The sequence below is a fragment of the Agelaius phoeniceus genome, chromosome 17, assembly GCF_051311805.1.
Source record: "Agelaius phoeniceus isolate bAgePho1 chromosome 17, bAgePho1.hap1, whole genome shotgun sequence".
In the NCBI taxonomy this organism is placed as follows: domain Eukaryota; kingdom Metazoa; phylum Chordata; class Aves; order Passeriformes; family Icteridae; genus Agelaius; species Agelaius phoeniceus.
Genome location: NC_135281.1, coordinates 14,833,842 through 14,857,886, shown reverse-complemented (window position 1 = coordinate 14,857,886; position 24,045 = coordinate 14,833,842). Strand labels below are relative to the sequence as shown.

The 24,045-nt window shown below is 47.8% G+C and overlaps 1 protein-coding gene across 4 annotated transcripts; it reads right to left on the bottom strand.

The window, feature by feature from the left end:
- Positions 1–266: 266 nt before the first annotated feature.
- ZFP64 (ZFP64 zinc finger protein) lies at positions 267–17,219 on the bottom strand. 4 transcript variants are annotated; one of them, XM_077187337.1, is made up of 11 exons: positions 16,386–16,921; positions 14,859–15,023; positions 14,215–14,281; positions 14,041–14,131; positions 10,102–10,179; positions 6,843–7,100; positions 6,650–6,766; positions 5,197–5,361; positions 4,825–4,887; positions 4,093–4,344; positions 267–2,254 (listed from the first exon to the last, which is right to left on the bottom strand). In XM_077187337.1, exons 2-11 carry the CDS (start codon positions 14,963–14,965, stop codon positions 960–962), a joined length of 2,493 nt encoding a protein of 830 aa, XP_077043452.1. In that variant the 5' UTR covers positions 14,966–15,023; positions 16,386–16,921; the 3' UTR covers positions 267–959. The 4 variants fall into 4 exon arrangements, with proteins under 4 accessions (XP_077043452.1, XP_077043453.1, XP_077043454.1 ...); XM_077187338.1 differs by lacking the exons at positions 6,650–6,766; positions 16,386–16,921 and adding an exon at positions 17,070–17,219 and having other exon boundaries at positions 6,861–7,100; XM_077187339.1 differs by lacking the exons at positions 10,102–10,179; positions 14,041–14,131; positions 14,215–14,281; positions 14,859–15,023; positions 16,386–16,921 and adding an exon at positions 7,849–8,005.
- Positions 17,220–24,045: the final 6,826 nt, after the last annotated feature.

Genomic DNA, 24,045 nt, shown 5'->3' with positions numbered 1-24,045 from the left:
TAATAAATGAATAGATATTGTATATATTATTTAAATATGATAATAAATTTCCATCTCCTTGTGATCCAACCCGAATTTCTGCTGAAAAACCTTGGATTAGAAGATTTAAAAAAAAATTTAAATGAAATTCAGTATTTTCCTTTAATGTGAAAAGAAGACCCAAACTGTAACACACCTTTACCTTTACCCAAACTGTAACAGACCTTTACCTTTACCCAAACTGTAACACACCTTTAGGCAGCATCAAAATAAAAACAAAAGGTAAGTAGTGTTTGTAAAAAATATATTTCCAGTTGTTTTTCTCTTTAACCCACAGGCACTCTGACAGCCATCACCACGCCAGAGAGGATTTGTGTTGCTGCTAACAGAGTTAGTTACTACTGAGAGAGGAACAACATTCCTTTAGTTTCTGAAAACAGTCCCCTGCTCTCTGCACCAGCATTTCAAGTGCCAGGGGCTTCTGATTTCTACAGATACTGAGGAGCAGCCCCTCGGACTTGACCTAGGCTGGAGCAGAGCCAGCAGTGGGGCTCCTCAGAGCCCTGCCAGGAGCACTGAATGCACACAGAGCACAGAACTGAGAGACCTCAGTCCAGCAAACTCCACAAGGGCTCAGGTTATCATCTCTTTGTGTGTGCATCAAACAACAAGGCTGCTGTGGAGGTAATTCAGCACAAGGGGAGGATTTCTTCTTCAGGTAGCACAGTACAGGAGCCATACTCGGGGTGTCACTGCTTGGGGACACTGGCAACAGCTGCTTCCCAAGGAGCAGGGCCTCTGACTGCAGCAGAGGCACAGAAATACAAACACACCCTCCTCCTCCTCACACACGAGATGCTTGTGTACAGACAAACACAGTGTGGAGGCTCTGGAGGACAAATCCTGTGTTCAGTCGTGTGCTGTGCATTCCTGCAGGCTCAGCACTGTGCCCAGAGCAGCCCCTGAGCCCAGAGCAGCCCCTAATCGGGGATGGAGTCTGCAGGACACAGCAGGGCCGTGTGAGCCCCGCTCTGGATGATGGAGTAGCTCTGCTTGGGGCCCTCAGTGTGGGATGAGGACGAGAAGATGGGGGGAGGAGGAGCAGCCGTGGACACGGTGATGCTCTGCCCACCATCACTGACCACGGTCACCTCGGTGGCCCCGTCCTGGATGAGGGCGTTGAGCCCCTCCAGGTCGGAGCAGCTGATGCCGGAGCCGGCGATGAAGGCCTGGCCGGCGGGGGGCTCGTGGCCGGGGGCGGCCGCGGGGAGCAGGGCCTGGTGCAGGGCGCCGGCCTCGCCCTGCTCGTGGGCGGTGAGCAGCACGGCCGGCTCTGCCCCCGGGCCCGCGTCCCCCGCGCTCCCCGCGGCCGGGGCCAGCACGCTGACCTGGCCCAGCAGCTGCAGGCGGCCGCCGCCCAGCACCTCCTCCTGGGCCGCGCCCAGCAGCCCCGGCGGCACCACGTTCACTGAGGCCGCCTGCACGATGCTGTTGGCCTGAGGAGGCACCTGGTGGCCCACGATGATCTTGACTCTGCCCTCGTTGTACGGGGCCACCTGAGCGGCCTGAAGCGGCACCTGGAGGTGGCTGACGGTGATGGGGGCGCCGGGCTGGCGGCCGGGATCCATCTGGAGCTGCAGCACGGCCAGCTCGCTGTTCTTGGAGCCGTTGTACAGGCTGTGCTGCTTCTTGTGGCTGCGCAGGGAGTCCTCCCGCACGAAGGACGCGTCACACAGGTCGCACTTAAAGGCCTTCTTGGCGTCCAGCTTGGCGACCTGCCTGGAGCCGCCCTGCTTCGGCCTCTCTCCTTCCTTCTTGTCCGGAGAGCGCTTGCCGCCCTTGGCCCTGTCGCCGTGGGCCTTGCGGACGTGGGTGGTGAGGTTGCTGCGCTGCTTGGTGTCGAAGCTGCACAGGTCGCACTTGAAGGGCCGTTCCTTGCCGTGGATGCGCTCGTGCACCTTGAGGGCCGCCTTGGAGGAGCACGAGTAGCTGCACTCGGAGCACTTGACGGGCTGCTCGGGCTGGTGGCTGCGGATGTGGTGCCGCAGGCTGGTCTTGTTGCCGCACTGGAAGTCGCACTCGGGGCACTTGAGGGTGTTCTCCGTGCTGTGCTTGATGCGCATGTGGGATTTCAGGTTGCCCTTCATGGCGCAGCGCACCTCGCAGAACTCGCACTTGTAGGGCTTCTCCCCCGAGTGCACCCGCAGGTGCCGCTTCAGGTCCGAGTTGATCTTGAACTTGGCGGGGCACAGCTGGCACTGGAAAGGGGCATCTCCTGCCAACAGAAAGCAGAGATCACACAGGGGTTACATCCCAGGAGCCACTGCTGGGATGGAGCCCCAACAGCTGCCTTGTCCTGAACTCCCAACATGTTCTCAAAGTCAAGAGAAATTTTGTGACACAGGATTATCACCTGGTTTGACACACTCAGATCTAAACCCGTTATTTTGCATTTTCTGTATCTGCAGGCTGGTGTCACAATATCCATGACCACGTTAAGGTGGAGCTCTGCTAATCCCTAATCAATTCCAGTGAGGCTGTTCTAAAGTCATTAAAAAAGAATCCAAAGCAAACTTAGCAACCTAACTAAATAACTACTCCCTTTTCTTTCTTAAATATAAAAATACAGTTCTCCGAATTTTTCACCCGAGGATGAAGTCCTTAGGTAGGCATTATTTTGAACAAGTGGAAGAATTGTGTTTTTAGGTTCTAAGACACTCTTGATGAAAGGAGGAAAAAGAAAGTGTATTTAGTTCAAGAAGCATTTATCCTCTTTAATAATCAAACTGCAAATGGCTGATTTATTTTAGAAGTTAATATTTTATAGAGTTTGTGAGAGCTGTATAATTTTGCATAATTTGCTTATCCAGCTACATATGTCATAGGTTTAGCTGCATATTTTTCAAATCAAGTTGTGGCCTACTGTGCTAATCCATGTATCTGTTTAATAATTGAGATACATGGTGTACTATCTGTATTAAACAGACTTTATTAATGAAGATGCACTGTTTGTTCATCTAGTTTATTTTACAGCCTCAGCTGCACACTCAGCCACTGAATTTTTATCTCCTTTGCTGATGAAGGCACAGTTCATATTTCAATGACTTAATTTTCATATACAGGGTAGCACTATATATATGAAGAAGAATATAGCAAATGCTGGTTCTGTTTGTTTAAAGAGTGGCCTACTCTGTATTTCTTTACATTTCTGCCCATCCCTAACTGACACTGCCAGGATTTAGACAAAAATTTGTGTCTGACCACAGGATTATTAATTCTAAGAGTAGTTTCACTCAAATTACCAGGAAGCTGATGTTTAGTGACTAGTTCAACAAGTGAAGATGATCTCGCTCTGAGCAATGGAGATTACACTCGCCTTCTAGAGGATGATTAATTTAATTCCAGTAAGCAATATATTCTACATACCAGTCTTACTTTTCTCCTAAAATTCGGTGTGTGACACAGCTTTGAAAAAATGATAAATTTTGGAAAAAGATAAATTTTGGAAAAAGAAGCAGCAAAACTCAAGCTTGAGTTTTAGCATAATTCAATTGCTTAAGATGCAATGGACTGAAATGCCAAAAAGAAAGGTTAGTCTAAAATCCCTTCCCAGCTACTGGAATATTGAATGGCACAGAAATCCAATTCTGCTGGAAATACCAGAGAGCCATGTGCTCACCCAGGTGCTCACTCAGGGCTCACCTGCCCAGGTTAGAAGGGCACAACCTCACCTGTGTGCGAGCACAGGTGCACGGTGAGCTGGCTGGAGCTGTGGCTGGCTTAGGAGCAGATCTGGCACTTGAAGGGGCACTCACTGGGAACTCAAATCATCCCTTTTGAGGATCTGAACACCTATACATGACTTAAAAATATCTCCATGACCTTCCAACCCTTAGAGCCATGGCTGTGAGTAAAGCCCCACCTGTGGGTGAGCGCAGGTGCACGGTGAGCTGGCTGGAGTTGCAGCTGGCGTAGGGGCAGATCTGGCACTTGAAGGGGCATTCAATGGCAACTCAAATCATCCCTTTTGGGGACCTGAACACCTATACACGACTTAAAATCATCTCTGTGACCCTCCAAGCTTTCCAGCCATGGCTGTGAGTAAAGCCCCACCTGTGTGCGAGCGCAGGTGCACGGTGAGCTGGCTGGAGTTGCGGCTGGCGTAGGGGCAGATCTGGCACTTGAAGGGGCGCTCGTTGGAGTGGATGCGCTGGTGCTTGTTGAGGCTGCTGCTGTCGGCCGCCGCGTACTCGCAGTGCTTGCACTTGTAGGGCTTCACGCCCGTGTGCGAGCGCATGTGCATCTTCAGCTTGTCCTTGCGGCTGAAGCACTTGCTGCACACCTCGCACTTGTGGGGCTTGTCTCCTGCAAGAGCAGCACTCACACTCAGCCCTGGGCACGGGGAGGGCGTGTGGTCAAGCAGAAAGCACAGACTGACCAGGAAAGGGACTCGTTTGTAGGAGCTGCAGGCGTAGCTGTGACAAACAGCAGGGCCTTTGCAGCCTTCTCACTTTGCGACTCTGAAATAGGGAGCTAAAATCATGGAACTGCTTTAATGTAAAGAGCAAAGCAGGTGAGTGCATTCCCACCACACTGCACCCTGATAAACTCATGGTTTGCGCTCAGGAGTTAAACTGCGCCTCAAATCAACCTCCAGTGCTCTCAGCTGTGCCTGACAGGGCATGGCCCCAACAGGCAGTTCCTCAGGCACAGGCCAGGACAATGCTAGAAAGTACAGACATGTCTACATCCTGTTTATAGAGACATTACTTCATAGGAAAATGGCTTTTGTGAAAAAGCTGAAAGGAGGAAACCAACCCAAAAAGCAAATATAGGAACACAGACCTGTGTGCGTTCGCCGATGACGTTCCAGATCCTTCATACCATAGGAAGTCTTGAACTGGCACCCTGAAAATAGGAGGATAAAGATCACTAAATTCAAGGAAAATCTAGCAAAATAATAAAAGTACATTACCATATTCTGGACATGTTTATGTTCAACGGCATTTTATTTAAAATTCATTGTTAACAGAAAGTTAATGCCTCATCTTGTTTACTCACATCTGCTTAAAACAGTGACCAGCTCATCTGTGAACCTGAGTTTTCTAATGCTTCCCCTTAGAGGCAACTCACTCCAGAACTGCTGCAGGTATCGAACCTCCTGTGTGCCACTAGAGGAAAGCTCTCCACACTCAAATGGGTGAATCCCCACCTCACCTGGGTACAGGCAGCTGAGTTTCTTCAGGGGCAGTGAGGAGGAGGAGGATTTCTTGGGCCTTGCCTTTGGTGGTGTAGAGACAACAGCAGCAGCTGGAGGCTCCGTGCTCTCGCTGGGCAGGTAGGTTTGGTAGCCATGCTCAAAAACAAACTCTGGGGCAGAAACTAAACACACAAAAAACTTCATGTGAGAGCATTAACTTCTCTAATCAGATAAAAAAAAATCTAATTATCGTCTAGTTTCATGAATTCTCTATTCTGTTTCTTTTTCCAGCAACATTCCTGTTCCTGGGTTGCTCTTTACCTGGGGGAGGAGGAAAGGAAAAAGGTTTTTCTCTTCCAAATACCAAATAAAGATATATTTGTTTTTCAACTCTGTCTGTGTTACAGCCCAAATGAGCAAAAAAAATCATTATTTATATGGCAAATGTTGTCAAAAGGCATCACACAAATTATTTTTGTAATTGTTAAAAAAGTTCAGCCTCTTTCAACTCTACTGTTTTTAGCTGTTACTCACAAGAATAACAGGTGAAAATATCTCAGCCAAAGTAACAGCTTTTAAATCAATTAACCAACACTATAGCCCAAAAGGGCAAATGGATAGAACTGTCCTCATTTTAAAGATGAGTAAATATGAAGCAGAAAAATGACTCACCCAAAACCCACACTGAGTTGAGGGATTATAATACAAAAATTCCTGGAAGTGGGCCCTGAATTCAGTTTGTTTCACTGCTCTTCCAGATTCCCTGCCTTAACCTGTCTATCCAAATTAGAGTCAAATAATTTGGGGTTTAGCAAGGTCCCACACCAAAATAAAACAAAACTATATATAGAAGGGCAAACCTTCACACACGGAACAAGATCCTAATTTTATTTAAATGTCTCCAGGATCAGGACCTCACTTGAGTCTTCACATAGGCAGAAATTTTGAGTAATATTTTTCCTGCCAATTAGTTGAGGGAGCAATGTTAGGGAATGCAGTGTTCTCACATAAAAAGGTCTGGATGGGTTCCTGACAGCAATTCTGTGTGTGTTTTCCATCTAGAGCACTCTTAAAAAAACATAAAATGCATAGTAATTTCAGTATTTTTCATAAGTATCGACAATTCTAATTAATTTGCACAAGCTGGTTCCACAACACAATAGACTTGAGCAATTCTCTGAGAGAACTTGTACCTCAATTAACAAATTAAGCAACTATTGTCAGAAGAAACTCAAGAAAGCAGCACAGCACTATTTCATTTCCTTAGTTACATGACAACTGATGTGAAAACTGTTATTTCAGCTGGGTGATGGGGACACAGGGACAGAGGGCTGGCACCTGGCAGGTAACATGGAGGTGCCTGCGATGGTTTGGGTGCCTGTGAAGGTTTGTGCCCCTGTGATGGTTTGGGTGGCTGTGAAGGTTTGGGGGTACCTGTGATGGTTGGGTCCTGTGAAGGTTTGGGGGTACCTGTGATGGTTTGGGGGTACCTGTGAAGGTCTGGGTATCTGTGACAGTTTGGGGGGCACCTGTGCAGGGCTGGGTACCTGTGACGGTTTGGGGGTACCTGTGACGGTTTGGGGGTACCTGTGACGGTTTGTGCACCTGTGAAGCTCTGGGTACCTGTGACGGTTTGGGGGTACCTGTGACGGTTTGGGGGTACCTGTGAAGCTCTGGGTACCTGTGATGGTTTGTGTCTCGGAGGCGATGGTCCTGCTCGTGCTCTGAGCCTGTGTGCTCGGCACGGTCTCCTCGGATACGAACTGGACGGTGCTGGTGGCGCCGGCCGTGGCACTGGTGAGCTGGCAGCCGCTCTGCTTGTGCCCCACGAAGGCGTCCAGGTTGTTGAACTGCTGCTTGCAGATGCCGCAGATGTGGATGTCGGGCGTCAGCTCCACCAGCACCGTGGTGCTGCCGGGGACTGCGGGGACACGGCGCGGTCAGCTCGGCCCGGGGGCGGTGATGGGCGACACCGCTCCGGGTGGCACAGGGACATGCGGCTGCCCGAGACCCCCGAGCTGCGGGGCACCGGGGCTCCGGATCCTGCGGGGCACTGCCAGGGGCTGCGGCACCGCTGCACGGAGCCCTCCGGGGACACACGGACAGCGCCCAGGGAGCGGGGACAATCCCCCGGGACATACGGACAGCACCACCCAGTGAGCACGGATCAGTGCCCGGGACACACGGACAGCAGCCAGTGAGCGCGGATCAATGCCCGGGACACACGGACAGCACCCAGTGAGCACGGATCACAAGGACAGCACCCAGTGACCGCGGATCAGTGCCCGGGACACACGGACAGCACCACCCAGTGACCGCGGATCAGTGCCCGGGACACACGGACAGCACCACGCAGTGCCCATGGAGCGTGGACAATCCACGTGGGCAATCCCCAGGATCCACGGACCACTGCCCATGGAGCATCCATCCCTGAGATCCATGGAGCATTGCTCGGGACCCATGGACCCCCGCTCCCGCTCCGCTGCCCCCGCTCCCGCCCGCCCGGCGCTCACGCAGATTCCCGGGTTCCCCCCGCGCCCCCCAGCCATGTTCCCGGGCTCCGCTCCCGCCCGTTTCATGCGCTACTCAGGTTTCGGGGCCCGGGCAGGCCCCGGCTCCCCCGCGCTGGCGCGGCGCGGGCCCCGGAGCGCGCATGGCGCAGCACTTACACTGCACGGGGCCGGGGAAGGCGGGCGCCGCCCCCGCCCCGCCGCGGTTCATGGCGGCCCCGCCGCCGCCTCCTGCGCGGGCCGAGCCCGCCGGCACCGGCACCGCTCGCACAGCTCGGCCGCCCGGCGCCGGCGGATGTGCGGGAGCCGAGCATGCTCAGTGGCGGCCGCAAGGCTGCGGCGGTGCCGGCCGTCAGCGGCCCGGGCAGGCAGGGCCGGGAGGCAGCGGAGCGGCGGCGGTGAGCCCCGAGCCGTGCCCCGTCTGCAGCGTTCACCCAGAGCCGTGCCTGCACCTCCAGCCTGAACCCCGAGCCGTGCCCGGCCCCAGCCTGAACCCAGAGCCGTGCCCAGCACCAGCCTAAACCCCAGAGCCGGGCTCGGTCCTCAGTCTGAACCCCGAGCCGTGCCCGGCACCAGCCTGAACTCCAGAGCCGGGCTCGGTCCTCAGCCTGAACCCAGAGCCGTGCCCAAACCCCAGAGCCGTGCCCGGCACCAGCCTGAACCCAGAGCCGTGCCCAAACCCCAGAGCCGTGCCCGGCCCCAGCCTTCATCCCCGGTGTGCTGGTGCGTTATTTGCTGTGTTATTAATTGGACACTACCGAGGGGATGTGTTAAATTAACATGCACAGGATTCAGATGAGCTGAGCCGCTGTGGCACGGCAAAGCGGAATCCCTGCACCCTTTCCATCTCTCCTCCTGCCCGTCCTGCAGAAAGGCTCGCCCAGGAGCAAACTGCACTGCTCAGTCCCTGTGCTGTGCTTCCCACCGCGGGAATTTCCCAGCACGCTGCAAATGTGGGAATTCTCAGCCTCTTTTCCTTCAGGGAGAACATGAGGTGGGGCCGAGTTAATGCTGTTCATAGGGATTGCTGAATTTGGTTATGGCTGTGCTGGGAAAGGTTTTTCAGGTCGTGGCCGCTCCACGTGGTTAAAAGCAGAAGGGAAAAGGCACAAGCAGCAGAAGCAGCAGAAGCTGGGCAGGCGCCTGAGGGCCAAGGCCTTTGGTGTCCCAAGGGAATTGTGACTGTCAGATCCCTCTCTCTGAGCTCTGTTTTACAGATATGGTCAGAAGAGGAAAAACCAGTCACTGGCACTGACTTCAACACGACACAGAGCTTGAAATATTGAAGAAATTGCTGCAGAGAACAGCAGCTTTCAGACCCACAGCTGCCCCCGACATATGGCCTGGCCAAATTGAATTATGGAAGGATCGGGATAAAAAGTTGTGCCAGGGGAGGCTCAGGGTGGACATCAGGAGGAATTTGTTGCTGGAAAGGGTGGTCAGGCTTTGGTGGGGGCTGCCCAGGGAGGTTTGGAGTGCCCATCCCTGGAGGTGTCCAGGGAATTCCTGGAGGTGGCACTCAGAGCTCTGGGCTGGGGACAGAATGGGCACTGGGCACAGTTTGGAGGTCATTTCCAGCCTCAGTGATGATGGGATTCTGGCTTTGGCACAAACACTGCAAACACCATTATTATCTCATTAATAACTAATAACTCTCCCAGTCCAGGACTTTCTGGATGCTCTGCAGGAGTTCTCCTTTGCCTGGCTGAGGATTGATGTCTGAGAGTGTAACACTGCACTGAGCGCTTGAGTCATGGAGCAGAGCTGTGCTGAGATCACACTTGACACGATTTGCAGCCTCTGAGGCATAAATCAGTGTGCATGTGTAATGTTCCTCACCCTTAACCCCGCTGACATGAAAATACTGCACTGCTCTGGGCTCCCCACAAGTGCAGTGCAAGCAAACAAGGCCCAGAAACGACAAATGTCAATCATGAGGGACAAGGGAGAAGGAAATCAGAGGCATAAAAAAGTCAGAGCTCGTCAGAGCCTCCGAGACAGGCCTTCCCTCACAGTTTGGACAGCTGTGGCCTCAGTGCTCTCCTGGAGACAGGACAACAAGAAATGGGTGGGTTTTGCCTTCGTGCAGAGCTTCCATCCATCTCCTGTCACCCCAGACCACACAGGAGCAGCAGATCCCTCCCTGAGCTCAAGGAAAACGCAGCCCGGACCTGTGCAGGTGCTGGGAAGAGAGGAACCTGTTCAGGCAGCCAGGAGAACAAACCCCGATCCTTGAAATACGACACCATTCATTGTTCCCTCTGCCTTTCACATGGAGGGGGGTGTTTGGAAGAGAAAAATGCGTTAACCAGCAGTATAAATGAATAAATGATCAGGTTATACCAATAAGATGCAAAAAAATCTCAAAACCCATCCCCGTGCTAGGGAAAGAACAGAAACTTGGTTGCAAACCTGAGGTCACTGAAGAGGGAGAGGTCTCTCCTGAAGGCCCGGGTGCAAGATCATCCCAAGTGCGCTTGGAAACGTGGCCTAGGGGACAGAGAACAAAATGAAATGTCAACTGTAATTAAAACTTAAAGGTATTGAAGGTGGAGACAAACAAATGACAGATTTGGAGGAAAAAACTTAAAGATTCAACCCCCAATTTTTAGCATTTTGATGGATAATGACACACACAGCAACATAAATGCTCTGACTCAAATTAATTATGTTAAAATAATAGGTAATTTGTCTCTGTGTTGAGAATATATAATTATGATGATTTTTTCCAAATGTTTTAAAATAATGTCATTTCAATTCATAATGCAGGGTAGGGATTTTGCTGCTCAGTGTATTTGCTGTTTATACAATATTTTCAATGTCATTGCTTTCCTGTACAATAAATAAAGCCAAAACAATCAGTTAGTACCCTAAGATATTCCTTACTGCTGTAGGAACTGTAAAATAACTCAATATGAAAATGTTATTCACTGCAATGGCACATTGACAACTGTGATTAAGTCTCAAACGAATACTGGAACAAAGTAGAAATGTATTTTTTGTTGAGTTGTTTAATTCTTCACTGTCAGGACTCAAGCCCAAATTCACCCAGGGGGAATGTCAGGCGTTTATGGGGTTAAATGTGTCTCAGTGCCTTCCCCTCCATGGAAAATTGGGATAGAAGAGTAAGGGATATCATTTCAGGGCAGAATTCAGCTTCCTGCATCTCTTATCTCTTTGCATTTCTTTCTCAAATAATTTTTTTTTCCTAAATGCAAATTGGCTGCTCTCATATGAGCAAAGTTTGAAAACAAACTCACATGATGATGATGATGGTGGTGGTGATGATGAATATGTCACACCTGCAAATGAACTCCTTAATTTATGGAATATATTTCAGCACTTTTTGTATAAATATAAAAGCACAGTATAACTCCACTGGGATGAACATGATAACAAATAAATGCTGAATCTAAGGCTGTACAGCTCCAGTCTCACATTTAGTCATTTTTATGATTATATTTGGGTTAAAAATGGAAAGCAACACCAGCAGAGGGACTCCCTTGATACTCCGTGGAGCTCTGCCTGCTCCCTGGCAGGGCATAGAGGTAATTTTATTCTGGAAGCTTTTGAATGCTTTACAAGTAATAGGAACCAAGTGGGAAAAGCATATTCCATATTTTAGTTCTGACATCCTCATAGAATAGAATATAGAAAAAAAAAATTAAAGATTCAAAATAGTTGCCTGTGATTCAGTACCTAAAGGCTTGGTGGTGTTTTTCAGAATTCCCTTGGGATGTGTAAATGCTTCGGAGCTGGGAGTACCCAGGGGAGCTGGAGTCACTTTTGCCACTTCATCAAACTAACGAGCCTTTGAGTGATGCTGTTCCCAGGTTCGGCTCTACTGGGGGGGAAAGCAGAAAACCAAACTGAAATTTAGACAGAATGGAATTCCTAAGAGCTGGGACAACCAGGATTTATTAATCCATGCACTCCCAAGCTTACAAAAAATAATCTTCTGCCTTCGGTTTTGCTCTATAAATCTTGCCCTGTTTCATGAGGTCTGTGCTTCCAGAAGGCTGCAGAGCTCTGGGACAAGCAGTGCCTGTCAATGAGGCACAGAAACCCTTTTGGGGTCAGGGATGGGCTGTTTCACTGGCAGGGACAGCAGCACTTCTCATTTCCAGCCCTCTCCAGCTTCTAACTGACAGCATTCCCTCACTGAATGAGCTGCTGCTAGATGAACAAGAGAATTCCGTTTGTACTCCCTAATTATCCATCAGTTATTAATTACCACCTCCCCCAGCACTGGAGCTACAGGAAGGAAAGTCCTGGTCTGAGTTTAGTGGGATTGTCCAGGTGAGCAGGAGTTGAATCTCTATTTGTGCTACTCTAGATGACATTTGATAATGTTAGAATGATGAACAAACTATAGGAGACACTTTCTTGTGTGCAGATTTTAATTTTCTCAGATATGGCACAGAGAACTAGTGTGGTGACTGCACATAATCAGAAATTAATTTGAGCTTTGCTGTTGTACAGAGCATGCTGGGATATTCCAGCTAAAAAAATCTGATTTACTGGTCCTTAGTTAGCAGGTATTTAGCTTAGTCAGTCCTGGTGTGAAGAAATAATAATAATAATAATAATGACAATAATGACAATAATGACAATAATGACAATAATGACAATAATGATAATTTTGGTTTAGTATCACAACTCAATGGCTGCTATTCATGAACTCTGTATCACCCACTACAAAAAAAAAAGAATAATCTTTCTGGAAAAAAGGCTTCTGCTTTGTGTTCTTGTGTCACAAGATATTGGTACTTGACTTTTTCAGGCACTAAAAAGATCATGAAAAGGGTAACAAAGATGAGAGGGTTTGCTATTAGAATAATGTCTGCACGCAGAAATGACAGCCAGGGAAATACTATCTGAACTTCAACTGCTGCTCATTGTCATTTTACAATTAAATCTTTATCAGGCTAATATTCCCCGTGGTCAGATGTGTTTGCTTTCCAGGAATCCTGTAAAAATTCATTCATCTGTGAATTTCAGAGAACATGGCAGGGTATTCATGGAGAGCAGATTTTAAATGTGCATTGAAAACTTCACCATCAAATCTATTCGGTCAAGAGGCAGAAACAGAAGAGCATATCCATGAAGAAGGCAGAATATCAAATAAATAAAAGATATTTTCTCTTAAAGCACTTCAAAATAAAATGTATCTCCACAAGCTATTTTTCTGTAGTGGAAAAAAAATATCTTTTTATAATAATCTTGGAAATAGGTCAAAATACAGCATCTGTTGGATACAGAAAATCATTAACCCCGATGAGCTGAGTGACCCACCTGAAAGATCTTCCAGTAACGATAAAACCGTGCTGAAAATGAACCTTTGACAACTAACACCTCCCTTTCCAGCAAACTGAGCCCCTGCTTCTGGTAATTTGTCACGATTTAATAGCAAACGCCGAGGAGAATCAGAGCGGGTGGGTACTGTCAGTGTTTTCCATGGAAATGGGACGGGAGCGGTTCGCGGGGCGCTCCCCGGCTCCTCGGGCTCTGCGCGGCTGCCGCGGCCAGGAGAGGCCGCTCTTGCTTGGCTTTGGCCATTTCCCTCCTTCTCCCGAGCCCCTGCTCCGACTGAGGGTGCTTTGAAACCTCCTTCCGCACACGCTGCTTTATTTTAGGCTCATTAGGATGAAATCCCGTTTTAAACAGCACAGCCCGGTTGTGGGAACTTCGGTGCCAGCATAAATTCTCGCTCAGCTGCGTTGAGGAGAACACCAAGGAAGTTTAAAGTTCCAGAGGTCCTTTGTGTCTCCTGCCTGGCTGCTACCCGGCTCTTGTGACAGAAAGGTGACTTCAGCTGATAGAGTTGTATTCCCTGGGGTCTTCAGAAAACCCTCGGGAAAATGAGAGCCACATCCTGCAAGGATGTTTCTGGGAGCGCTCACAAAGGGAAAAAATATCTCAGCAAAACAAAGAAATAAACCTTCCTTGCACAGCAGTTGTTCAGTTTGAAATAACCTGAGTGTTGTTATTATCTAATTAGCAGCCTCGCCCTCCCTGCAGGTGAGTGTGTACCTGCATTTGGGAAGGGAGGAGAGGGGAGCAAACCGCCCCCTGTGCTCCAGCTGCCATTCCAGGTCCTTGTGCCCGCTCTCCATGGGGACATTCCCAGCCCCAGCACCCGGGCCAGCCCTGGAAACGCCCCCTGCCCCCTGGATTTCGTGAGCTCCCTGGTTCTGGCTGAGTTTGGGTGGCAGGGCTGGAGCACCCAGAGCTGGCTGGGCTGTGGCAGAGCCCTTCTGCTTCCCAGGGAATTCTCCCCCTGCTCGGCTGGGGTGGGTAACACAGGGACAGTGACACACATCAGCCCTTTCTGGGATTTCTGGCACAAACCAGCTTTGGGTGGCTTCCCACGGTGACCAGTGTCTCCTTTTCCACTCCACAGCCCCGGTCTTGTCCACGCTGTGGATGCTGCAGCTGCTCTCTGTGCAGGTAAAACAAAAAGTTTGAATTAAAAGTGACATTGGTGCACCTTGTGCTGCCAGGGACAGTCCTGCTGAAAGGTACCTGAGATGTGTGGAAGCCACTGTGGGGTCCTGCCCTCCTGCATCCCAGCATCCACGTGCTTCCCAAGCTGGCAAGTGAAAACATCCCCTCGGTTGATTTATTTTTTCTTTAATAGAAAATTACTTTTTTGACTAAAATCATCCTGCAAAGCATACAAACAAATATTTGTAATGTTAGTTTTGGCCAAAATCTGAAGGGAAAAAAGGTCATTCGGAGTTCTTGAAGCTCTCAGCAGACAAGGACATTGTCCATCGGTTCCCAGCTTTTCAGGGGAACAGAAAAAACAGGTTCACAGATGTAACTTTTCCAATTAAAAACCAATTTTTGCCAGAAAGCTTCTCTGATTAGTTTTAATGAGAGGTAAGCAATGGTAAATGACATCCCGTGTCTACAAATTACGCGTTTGGGTTCAGAGCTGCCCTGCAGCCTCCACTTAACACCACGAGGACCTGGATCAGCGCCTTGTTTTGTAGCACCGTGACATTTCAAGGATTCGCAGGAGCCGGATTTCTGCAGGGCACTGCCCATTAACCCCGCCTGGCAGGGCAGGGAATTCTCAATTACTCCGTGCCCCGTGCCCCCTCCCCATCCGCATTTCCATTTAAAGCTTGGCTTTTCGGCTTGGGAAGAATTAAAATCCTTACCGGGAACCACGGCACGGGTGGGTCCGTGTCCTGTTGTGTGCCAGCGTTTGGGGCTTTGCTGGGCAGGAGGGAGTTTCGGGAGGGACCCAGCAATCTTTCAGCCCCATGTGGACTTAATTAGCCCCTCATTTCCTAATGTGTGTCGGAGATGAAGCTTAAATGCTCCTAAATTGGGGGAAAGAAGGCACAGCTTAAAACGACGTTTTCTCCACAACTCAAATTTTGTGCGCTCAGCCAACAGAAAAAGTTCTATTCCCAATTACGTTGTTTCTAATTGTAAATATAATTATGAATGTATAAACCGAGCTGTTAAGATGTGCATTTAATTCCGAAACATGAACTCCTATTTCTACCAACATATTCCAGGGAAAAGTCAAGCAGCAAAGAGTTTCCCACTGATAAGAAACTGCAAAACTTCCATATCTTCCATTTTTCTGGTAATGATCACGTTTGTTTGCTGCTCCTCAAAAAGTGACTACATTCAGAGTAGAAAAACCAAACCACCAATGATTTAATAAACACAAATGATTTTAAAATATTCTGGAGAAGTCTGGAGTGATTGACTTTCTTTGGTGTCCCTGATCTGCCAGCTGGAGGGGGGACACTGGGCACAGTGGTGAGGGGACAAGGGCTGGATGCTGGCCTGTGGCCACAGCCAGTGCCAACATTTGTACATTTTTATATGTTTTATGCTCTTCATTGTACAGGCAGAGCCAGAATGATAATCCCAGCCCGGAGCAGTTTCCAGCTCCTGTAAGATCAAACTCTGGCTGATCAAATCCTGTATGATCAAACCCACTGAATTTCCTTTCACAACTTTGCTTTTTCTTTTTAAAATTGAACATTCACCTCTCAGAAGTTCTCCGAACCCACGATTCTCCCCTGACACCAAATCCCACAAGTTTGGAAAGCGCTGTAATTTGGGGGGCACACAAAGGAAATTCCAGGGACTTGGTCAATTCTTAACTCTAAACCACTGAGTGTGCAGTGACAGCTGTGATTCCTGCTCTGTTCTGAGGTCTCTCTGAATCTCTGGCATGAACAGCACAGGAGAAGCCTCGGGATGAGGTTTGCACCTTAAAGAAGCCAAACAAAGCAGGAGAGAGCAAACCCCAGCAGGGCTGGCCAGGCCCTGCTCCCTGCCTGCCTTGCTCTGTTCACAGGTGGCACCAGGAGGATCCAGGGCTGCCCTGGACAGGGGCTGGGCACACACAGGGCACAGTCTGTCTGCTGGAAACCCTGCAAGGCAGCTGGGAGCTGGCCAAGCCAGCCCTCAGGGACGTGCAGGGCAGGGCAGGCAGCAGGAATCAGCACAGCATTCAGCCTGACACGAGTTCTGATCTGCTCAGGAGCTGAATGGATTCAGGCTACGGTTGATAAGCTTATCTTGAAGCAAGACAGAAGCTGGGCTGCTGGAATTCCTACTGTTGCTCTGTCATTATACAGCTGAAAGTCAGGAACTGTCAAATGACATGAATAATATCTGTCCATATTTAATCCAGCCAGCTGCTGACAATTGCCTCTCACCCTTCCCCTCGGTGTACGAGCTCCTCCAAAGGGTTTGGAGCCATCACACTGAATTTAGGCAAATCTGTAGCTGCAGAACCACGCTCCAGATAAGAACCTCACTGTGTCTAAAATGGAGAAAAAGAGGAGATAGCAGCAAGCACAAGAAACTACAGAGATAATTCTTCCTGGACCACAGCAAGGAAAAATGTTGGAGATTGTGCTGACACTGGTGATGTTACAAATGCTGTGGGGCTGAGGATAATGCAGAGCAGACTCTTTTCCCCCTCCCCATTTCAAAACAATCACATTCTATCTTCTTATAAGATATGAGGAAGATTGTTATCTCGCATAATGAAAAGCAAATGACAGGCAGATAAACTTAGGAGCTGTTTATAAAGCCTTGTACAGTATTCTCCATGGTACACAGATAAGGAAATCACATAATTGAAATGGCTACAAACAGCATTAAAAAGGCATAGAAGAGGAAAATGAGGAGATCAAATGCAGAAGGCAGACAAATTTCAGATTACTGATGGAGGCATTTGGGCAAGGCACTCCTCTGCTCGTGGGAGCTGAGCACTCCTGCTCTGCAGGCGCGTGCAGCCTGAGCTCCCAGCCCCATTTCCCTCCCTCCCTGTGCTCACCCATCCCAGGCACCCCGAGCTGTGGCACTTTGGCTCCTGGAACAACCCCCAGCTTTACCTTTTCTTCACCATTCTTTGCTCTGTAGTGTCTTCAGAGACGTCCTTGTGCTTCTTCTGAATGCACGAGTGGAAGGCTCCAGCTGCTGCTGCTTATTGTTATTTCTCTGCAGAAAAGGGAGAAATTCAAGTTCTTTCCTATCGAAATAGCAAAGTGTTTCCTGAACTTTCTCAAGCACAGAAATACCATGGAAATGTTTTCAAGCGTAGGCAGAATAACAGCAGAGGAGTTTCTGCTCTGAGGCAGATCTAAATGGAAACCTCATGGTTAATGTGAGATTTCCTGGATGTCCCAGACCCCCCAGACCTCAGCCAGGGGCCCCTGTCGTGTGTTCCTGTGCAGCACCTCCCAGGAGCTGGAATTCAGGTCACACTGGAAGTCCTTACACTGCCATAATCTTCCCTAATTAGAGGAGGAAAAAAGAACTCTGCTGGACAAATGAGCTAAAATCAGGAGAATCTTGAACAAACATCTCAAGCATTAATCATTTATAGAGAAAGAAGAAGAAAATCATCAAAATAATTGAGCAATTGCAGACAAATGTCACAATGCCTTGTATTGCCAAAATCTCATCATTGGAAATGTATACGTCTGATTTCCAGGTTTATTAATGAAACAAAAAGGCATCTACAACAGATAAATAATACATCATATGGAATTCACACAGTCTATTTATAATAGAGATCAGTGACACCTATCAACTCACATTAAATCACATCATGCAGATTTTGCCTCGTCTGCACATTGTCAATCTCTGCTTCCTCTTTCCCTGCCTGGTGACAAAAAAGTCACTTGAAAAGAGTTGTCTCCAAAATCCCTGCAAGAATGCTGAAAAGAGCAGCAAAGCCAGGCAGATTGGTGGCTGGGGAGGTGCTGGCTCACCCCACAGTCGGCCCAGGAGCAGCTCTGAGGGCACAGCAGGGACTTGGCTCACAGATTGGGAAATCAGGGTCACACCAAGAATCGAGGCCGTGGGATGAGTCAGTGGCAGGTCTGGGAGCAGAATTGGGGTATCAAACTTCTGAGCTGCAAAGCTGAATTGTCCTCCATCCCTGACCTGTGCCCTGATGGAAAAAACCACGGAATGAAGTGGGTTTTGAAAAAGAAGTTTGAGTTTTTACGAGCATCGCCATTAAAACATAACGTGGGCTTAGAAACATCCTTCAAAAACAACATAAATAAGTTATTTTGCGGAAGAATTATTTACCATGAGAAGAGATAGAAGTTTATAAACCAGCTCAGAGATCTGTAGGGGAAACATTCTCATTGACATCATCAGGAATGGGGGCTGAGGAGGCTGAAACCCCTGGATTTTGCATGCAGCTTCTAAAACATAATTAGTGATCTAACATCAGCAGACGTCACTGGCTGTGGTAATGTCTGTGGCAAATAAATAACAGTGGAACACAATAAAACTCCCTGTAATGTACTCTGCTGTAATATTGATGGCAGCATATGGCAAACATCTGACAGCTGTTGAACAGATGTGGCAATTAGCAAACCTTCTGGCCATGCTGGTGGGATTGTTATGCAACACGTTCTCCAGGAGAACTCCCTGCTCTGGCAGCTCTGCACGTGGGCACTGCTGCTCCCAGGCCCCTTCCAGGGCTCCTGCCCCAGGCCCACTCCTTCCTCCCAAGCCCAGTTTTTGTTTGAGTTGCTGCCTCGTGGAGGATTTAGAGAAATCCCGAATTTAAACAAGAACAATATCAATTCAGCAGTGGAGCAGATACTTCAATTATAATAGCTAATGGACAAATTGAGAGATAAAAAGACTTTTCTATCATGTTGAAATTCAATGAACAGTTTTCAATTAGGCTCTAAGTATAAAAGGGGAAAAAAGGAAGATACTTTTCCTTGATGTTAACATTGCAGGAGAAGATGAGAGTAACTTCACTTTTTCATTATACAGAAGAGGTGCATATAATGATGCATATTTAAATTATAAATCAGGTCACTATCTGCCAAATGAAAGCAATATCAATTAGAGCTGGGGTGGATCAGGCTTTAAAACTCCTTATATTTAATGACAAAAGTATGACTGTTACCCTCACCCAGCCAACAAAGGGATAATTTAAGGCAGTAAGAAATCAAAGAGTGATGTCACAAAAATAAGCCCTCACAGCTTTTTTGGATGGGATTATTATAATTAATAGACTTCCAATGACTTTTTTTAATATTTTTTTTGCAGGTTATGGGCTTTCACAAAAGCATTTATTGCAGGCATAAAACATATAAAGCTCTAAAGAGTGGGTTTGAGTGAGGTTGACTTGAGGGTCCTTAGCCTTTCTACTCCAGTAATTCCTGTAAAATCAGAGTTTCATTTATAGGCTCAATTTATAACGTTGAATTTATGCCAGTTCATCTGATATCAATCATGATAATAGCATGATCTATTGTATGTCACTTGTGCTAATGCAAATTAAATATCATTACATTACAAAAAAGCCTTATGTTAAAATAACAGAGTGTGTAACTCGAACCAAAAAAATTAAGGATGAATTAGCAATTTGGGCTGATCATATGTACAGATAATAAATGTAAACCCTTGCATATCTTATATATAAAGTGATATAGATACTGAAAAAAGAAAAGCTAAGCAAAAAATAAAATAGATTAAGGTTTGTGTAGCAAGATTAACACTGATTTTCCCTTTTCCTTGTAGTTAAGGTCAAGTAGTGAGCAGTTTATTATCTTCCTTTTAACCACTGTGGTTTTGAACCTCTGCCTTTGAGTCCTTGGAACCAGCTTTTAAAAATCTTCAGATTTGCAAATGTCATGGTTTGAATCCCCTCATGTCTTTATAAATTACATCCTCACACACTCATCATGGTAGCTGTGCATTTGGGTATAGAACTCTCCAATTCAGGGCAGCTGAAATGATAAGTAAGGTAAGATAGGGTGAGATTAAATACAACCAAAGATTTTGCTGAAAATTGGTTCTTTTTGAGTCTCACTGCAGTCCATGCCCTCTCTCCCCTGCTGAAGTGGCAGGACACCCTGTCTGGATTAAGTAAGAGACACTTCCATGCATAATTGCAATTTTCCACATAAAATTTGGGAATATCTGTGATATTTGTGCAGATCCTCATGCTGTAAATGTCCTGCAGTTTTAGGCAGAACAAGCATTTACCAGCTGTGTCTCCTGAGGATTCCACACCATTTACACTGCTCAAAACCCACAGGGCTGCTCTGCAGTTTGTTCTTGAAGCGAGGAGCAGGGTCTGTGCTTGGAAGTGTCTGTGAGCTCTGCTGGCCAAGGAGGTCCTGCAGGTCCTGTGACATTTTTGGGTCTGGATCAGACATTTCCCTTTGGCAGGCACCTGTGGGGATGAATCCTGTGCTGGTGCAGAGCTGCTGTCAGTGCTGTGTTTGTTCCTGTGAGCAGTGAGGAGTTTCCTGTTCCTGCAGGGTCTGAGCTCTGGGCCATCACTCCCACATGCACCTGATCAGCCACTGAACCACAGACAATGGGGTGCTTTGGGGTGCTTTCCTTCCTGAGGGGGACAGCTGCTGCAAGAGGCTTTGGGGCCACCTTCCAGTGCCTGAAGGGAGCCTAAAAGAACATGGAGAGAGTGACAGACAAGAGGGAATGGCTTCAAACTGCCAGAGGAAAGGTTTATTTCAGAGACTGGGAGGAAATTGTTCCCTGTGAGGCTGGGGAGGAATGGAATGGAATAGAATAGAATATAGAATAGAATAGAATTCCCAGAGCAGCTGTGGCTGCCCCTGGATCCCTGGCAGTGCCCAAGGCCAGGTTGGACAGGGCTTGGAGCAGCCTGGGACACTGGAAGGTGTCCCTGCCATGGCAGGGGTGGAGCTTTCAGGTCCCTTTCACTGCAGGTCACTCTATTATTCTGTGATAGCAAAAATAATAATAATATAATAATAACAACATTCCCAATAACATAATAAAAACATTCCCAAACCTCCTGAACCCCCATCCAACGCTGCTGTCCTGGGAACCTTCATGGAGAAAAGCAGATAATTTTTGAAGTCATGGCTGCTCCAGTGAAGCTGAGATTGGCTGGTGTTGTGCTGGGATCCCTTTCTGTTCCTGACTCCTGGGAGGAAGGGAACACCCACCACAATCCTTGGAGGAATATATCAGTAAATGATCCACACCTGGATCAGGAAATGACCACACTTGGTCCCACATCTGATTAAAGTTAACCTGCTCCCTTTGTAAAGTTCAAACACGTGGATGTGGCTGCCAGGTTGTCCTGGTTATACCAAAAAAAGCCCAGTCCTTGAAGGAGGGGAGCCCCCAGCCCTTGCAGTGCTCTGTGTGCCACGGTTCTCATCTCTGGGCAATGCTCTCTCCAAGTTTCACATAATTACCTGCACTCCTCATGGGTGGAGAGGAGAAACTCAGGAGATCAAGCCTGGCACGAGGCTTTGCACATCTCCTGGCACACACAGCAGCCTGATCTGCAGAAGCATATTCATTATTTCACATTTTTCCTCCTTCAAATGGTGGCACTGCTTGTTTCAGAAGCAGAGCTGACACTCTTCACTGCTCATCGCTACAGATGTTAGAGAGATTCTTTAATGTTGGAAGGAAACACAAACCTCCTAATGGAGATCTTGGCAGCTAAGTGAAAGGAAAATAGATTGTTTTAAAATATATTTATAGGTCTTTTAACACATATATACTCTGACAGTGATCTGGGAGTTTAAAAAGTCTATTATTAAATTTGTTTTAACACCTCTGTTTACAAAGTTTCATGTGCTGCTTTCATTGCCTGCTTCATGTGCTAAAATTCCAGGTTTTCCATTGCATTTGGACAAACCTCAGCTTATTTTCATGGACCTCTTGGAAACTTTATCCCACGTTAAAATAAACCCAGTGCTAGTGCTGGGTTTAACCCTTTGCCACGAGATGAAGCCCAGTGTTTACAGATCCAGAAAGGTCTCAGATCTTCATTTACATCCCTGCCTGATCATTTGAAGCCTGTCTGTGGCACAGCAATTCCTGAGGTGACCAGTAAATGATCCACACCTGCACCCCCACATCTGCTCAGCTTTATTCTGCTGCCATTGTGAAGTTCAAGCTCGTGGATGAGGCTGCCAGGTTGTCCTGGCTGTACCAAACCCTTCATTCCCATTCCTGCCCTCTGCCAGGAGCCTGCACATCCATGGGGACAGGATAAACCCCTTGTGAGGGCTTTTTATGGCTTTGCCTCTAACACAGGGACTGGCTGGGATCAGGGACAGGAAACTTCACCCACATGTCTGGTTCCAGGTGGAAATTCTGCTGTACTGGAATGGTGCCTTGGAAAATTCCAGGTTCTGAGGTGTCTTCCCATTCCAGAGGAGCTGACAGCCCCCATCAAACCCCTCTAAATGTGCCTTGGATTTCCCATGAATTATTCAGTCTGCAAATAATTTATTAGGTGAATTTAACCCCCTTTTTCTGTTCACAGATTGCCCCTGAGCATCTTTCAGCTTTCTCTTTGAAATTATTAAGTGGGTATTTTTAATGAATAATTTTGAGGATCAGACTCTCCACGACACAGAACTGCTCAGATCTGTCTGAGGGGCCTCTGTGCTGCTGTTCAGGTGTGACAGGGCTGGGGGTCTGCCTCAGAAACCTCAAAAAAGGCTGAGGAGACAGGTCAGAGCTTCAGCATTTCTGCTTCTCAGAGCCTGGGAGATGCCCCAGCCACAGCCCTGGCTCCTGGGCTGCTCACCTGGCAGGGGGATGCAAACAGCTCTGGGGTGTAGGACCCAAAACACGACCAGCAAAGGTCCTTGGAGCATCCTTGCAATGCAGGAATGAAAATCAGGGTTTGTGCTTTGGGTCTCCACAAAACGGGGCCGGAACCATCTGCCAGAGGTGTCCCTGTCTGACAGGAGCATCAAAACCACAACTCTGAGAGATGATGGAAAACTCTGAGAGAGCAGCAGCATCCAAAATCCCAGGGAGGTCATGGAGAAGGGTTCGGGTTTGGGTTTGGGATTGGTTTTGGGTTTGGTTTTGGGTTTGGTTTTGGTTTTGGGTTTGGGTTTGGTTTTGGGTTTGGTTTTGGGTTTGGTTTTGGTACTCTCCCAACTCATTCCATTCATTGGGAAATAAGAGCAGAGGGAAGATGGGGTGGAAAAGAGCAGCATCAAAAGTGCCAGCACCAGGAAAAGATAAAACCAAATCAGTATTCAAATTACATGCGTGTCTCAATTTTGCTTTGTTATTGTGTCACTATTTTGAAAAGCCCAAATTATGCTCATAAAAACTTAAGCTATCCATACATATGTATGAAAGTGCTGAGCTTCAGCGGGGCTGAGACAGACAAATCTGGGAGTGGGATTCTTTTCAGGCTGTGAGAAGCAAATAATAATCAAGTGTAGTTGAGTTGTGTGAGATATTGGGCCTGGAACCACCTCCTTTGTCGTGCTCTCCTCCAGGAGACGAGGAGCAGGAATTTTGTCTGAAGGAATTTTGCTGTCCCAGCTGGGGACTCGTTCCAGGATCCAGGACTGGGAGAAGCTGAATGCAGTGGCTGGGCTGGGCTTTGCCAGCATCCTGCTGCACTAACTCAGGTTTGTCCTGAGCCAGGCTCCCCAGAGCTGGGCATGGAGCAGCTCTTGTAGGGTGGCTTTGACAAGGGGGAAATTCCAAACATGTTCAGTTGCACATTTCCAATGGATATGTAATAGAAATAATAATGCTTTCTCCACAGGTGGATGATTTCATCTTGAAGACACTTTTTTTTCTGCCTGTTTGTTTTTGGTTTTTTTGGTGGTTTTTTTTTTAATTTTTAAAAATTTATTTATTTTTTTTATTTTTTAATTTTATGCTCTCCCTGCTCTCTCCTCTGGGAAAGGCAGAGGATTCACAGCTTCTCCCTCCTCCTCCTGCCCTCAGAAGATCCATTTCTGTACACACTTCCCACAGTGGAAAGCCAGGGCTGGGGCCAGTCTGAGAGCTTTGACTCCCACTTGGAGAATTCAAGAAAAACCAGCAGAAATCTATAAA

Coding starts and splice junctions, on each gene's coding strand:
- ZFP64 (XM_077187337.1), bottom strand. CDS start 14,965: ATGGGGCTGAAAGATTGCTGGGTCCCTCCCGAAACTCCCTCCTGCCCA. Junction 6,767..6,842: donor AGGTACCCAGAGCTTCACAG/GTACCCCCAAAC, acceptor AAACCGTCACAG/GTACCCCCAAACCGTCACAG. Junction 5,362..6,649: donor GTACCCCCAAACCATCACAG/GTACCCCCAAAC, acceptor TTGTGTGTTTAG/TTTCTGCCCCAGAGTTTGTT.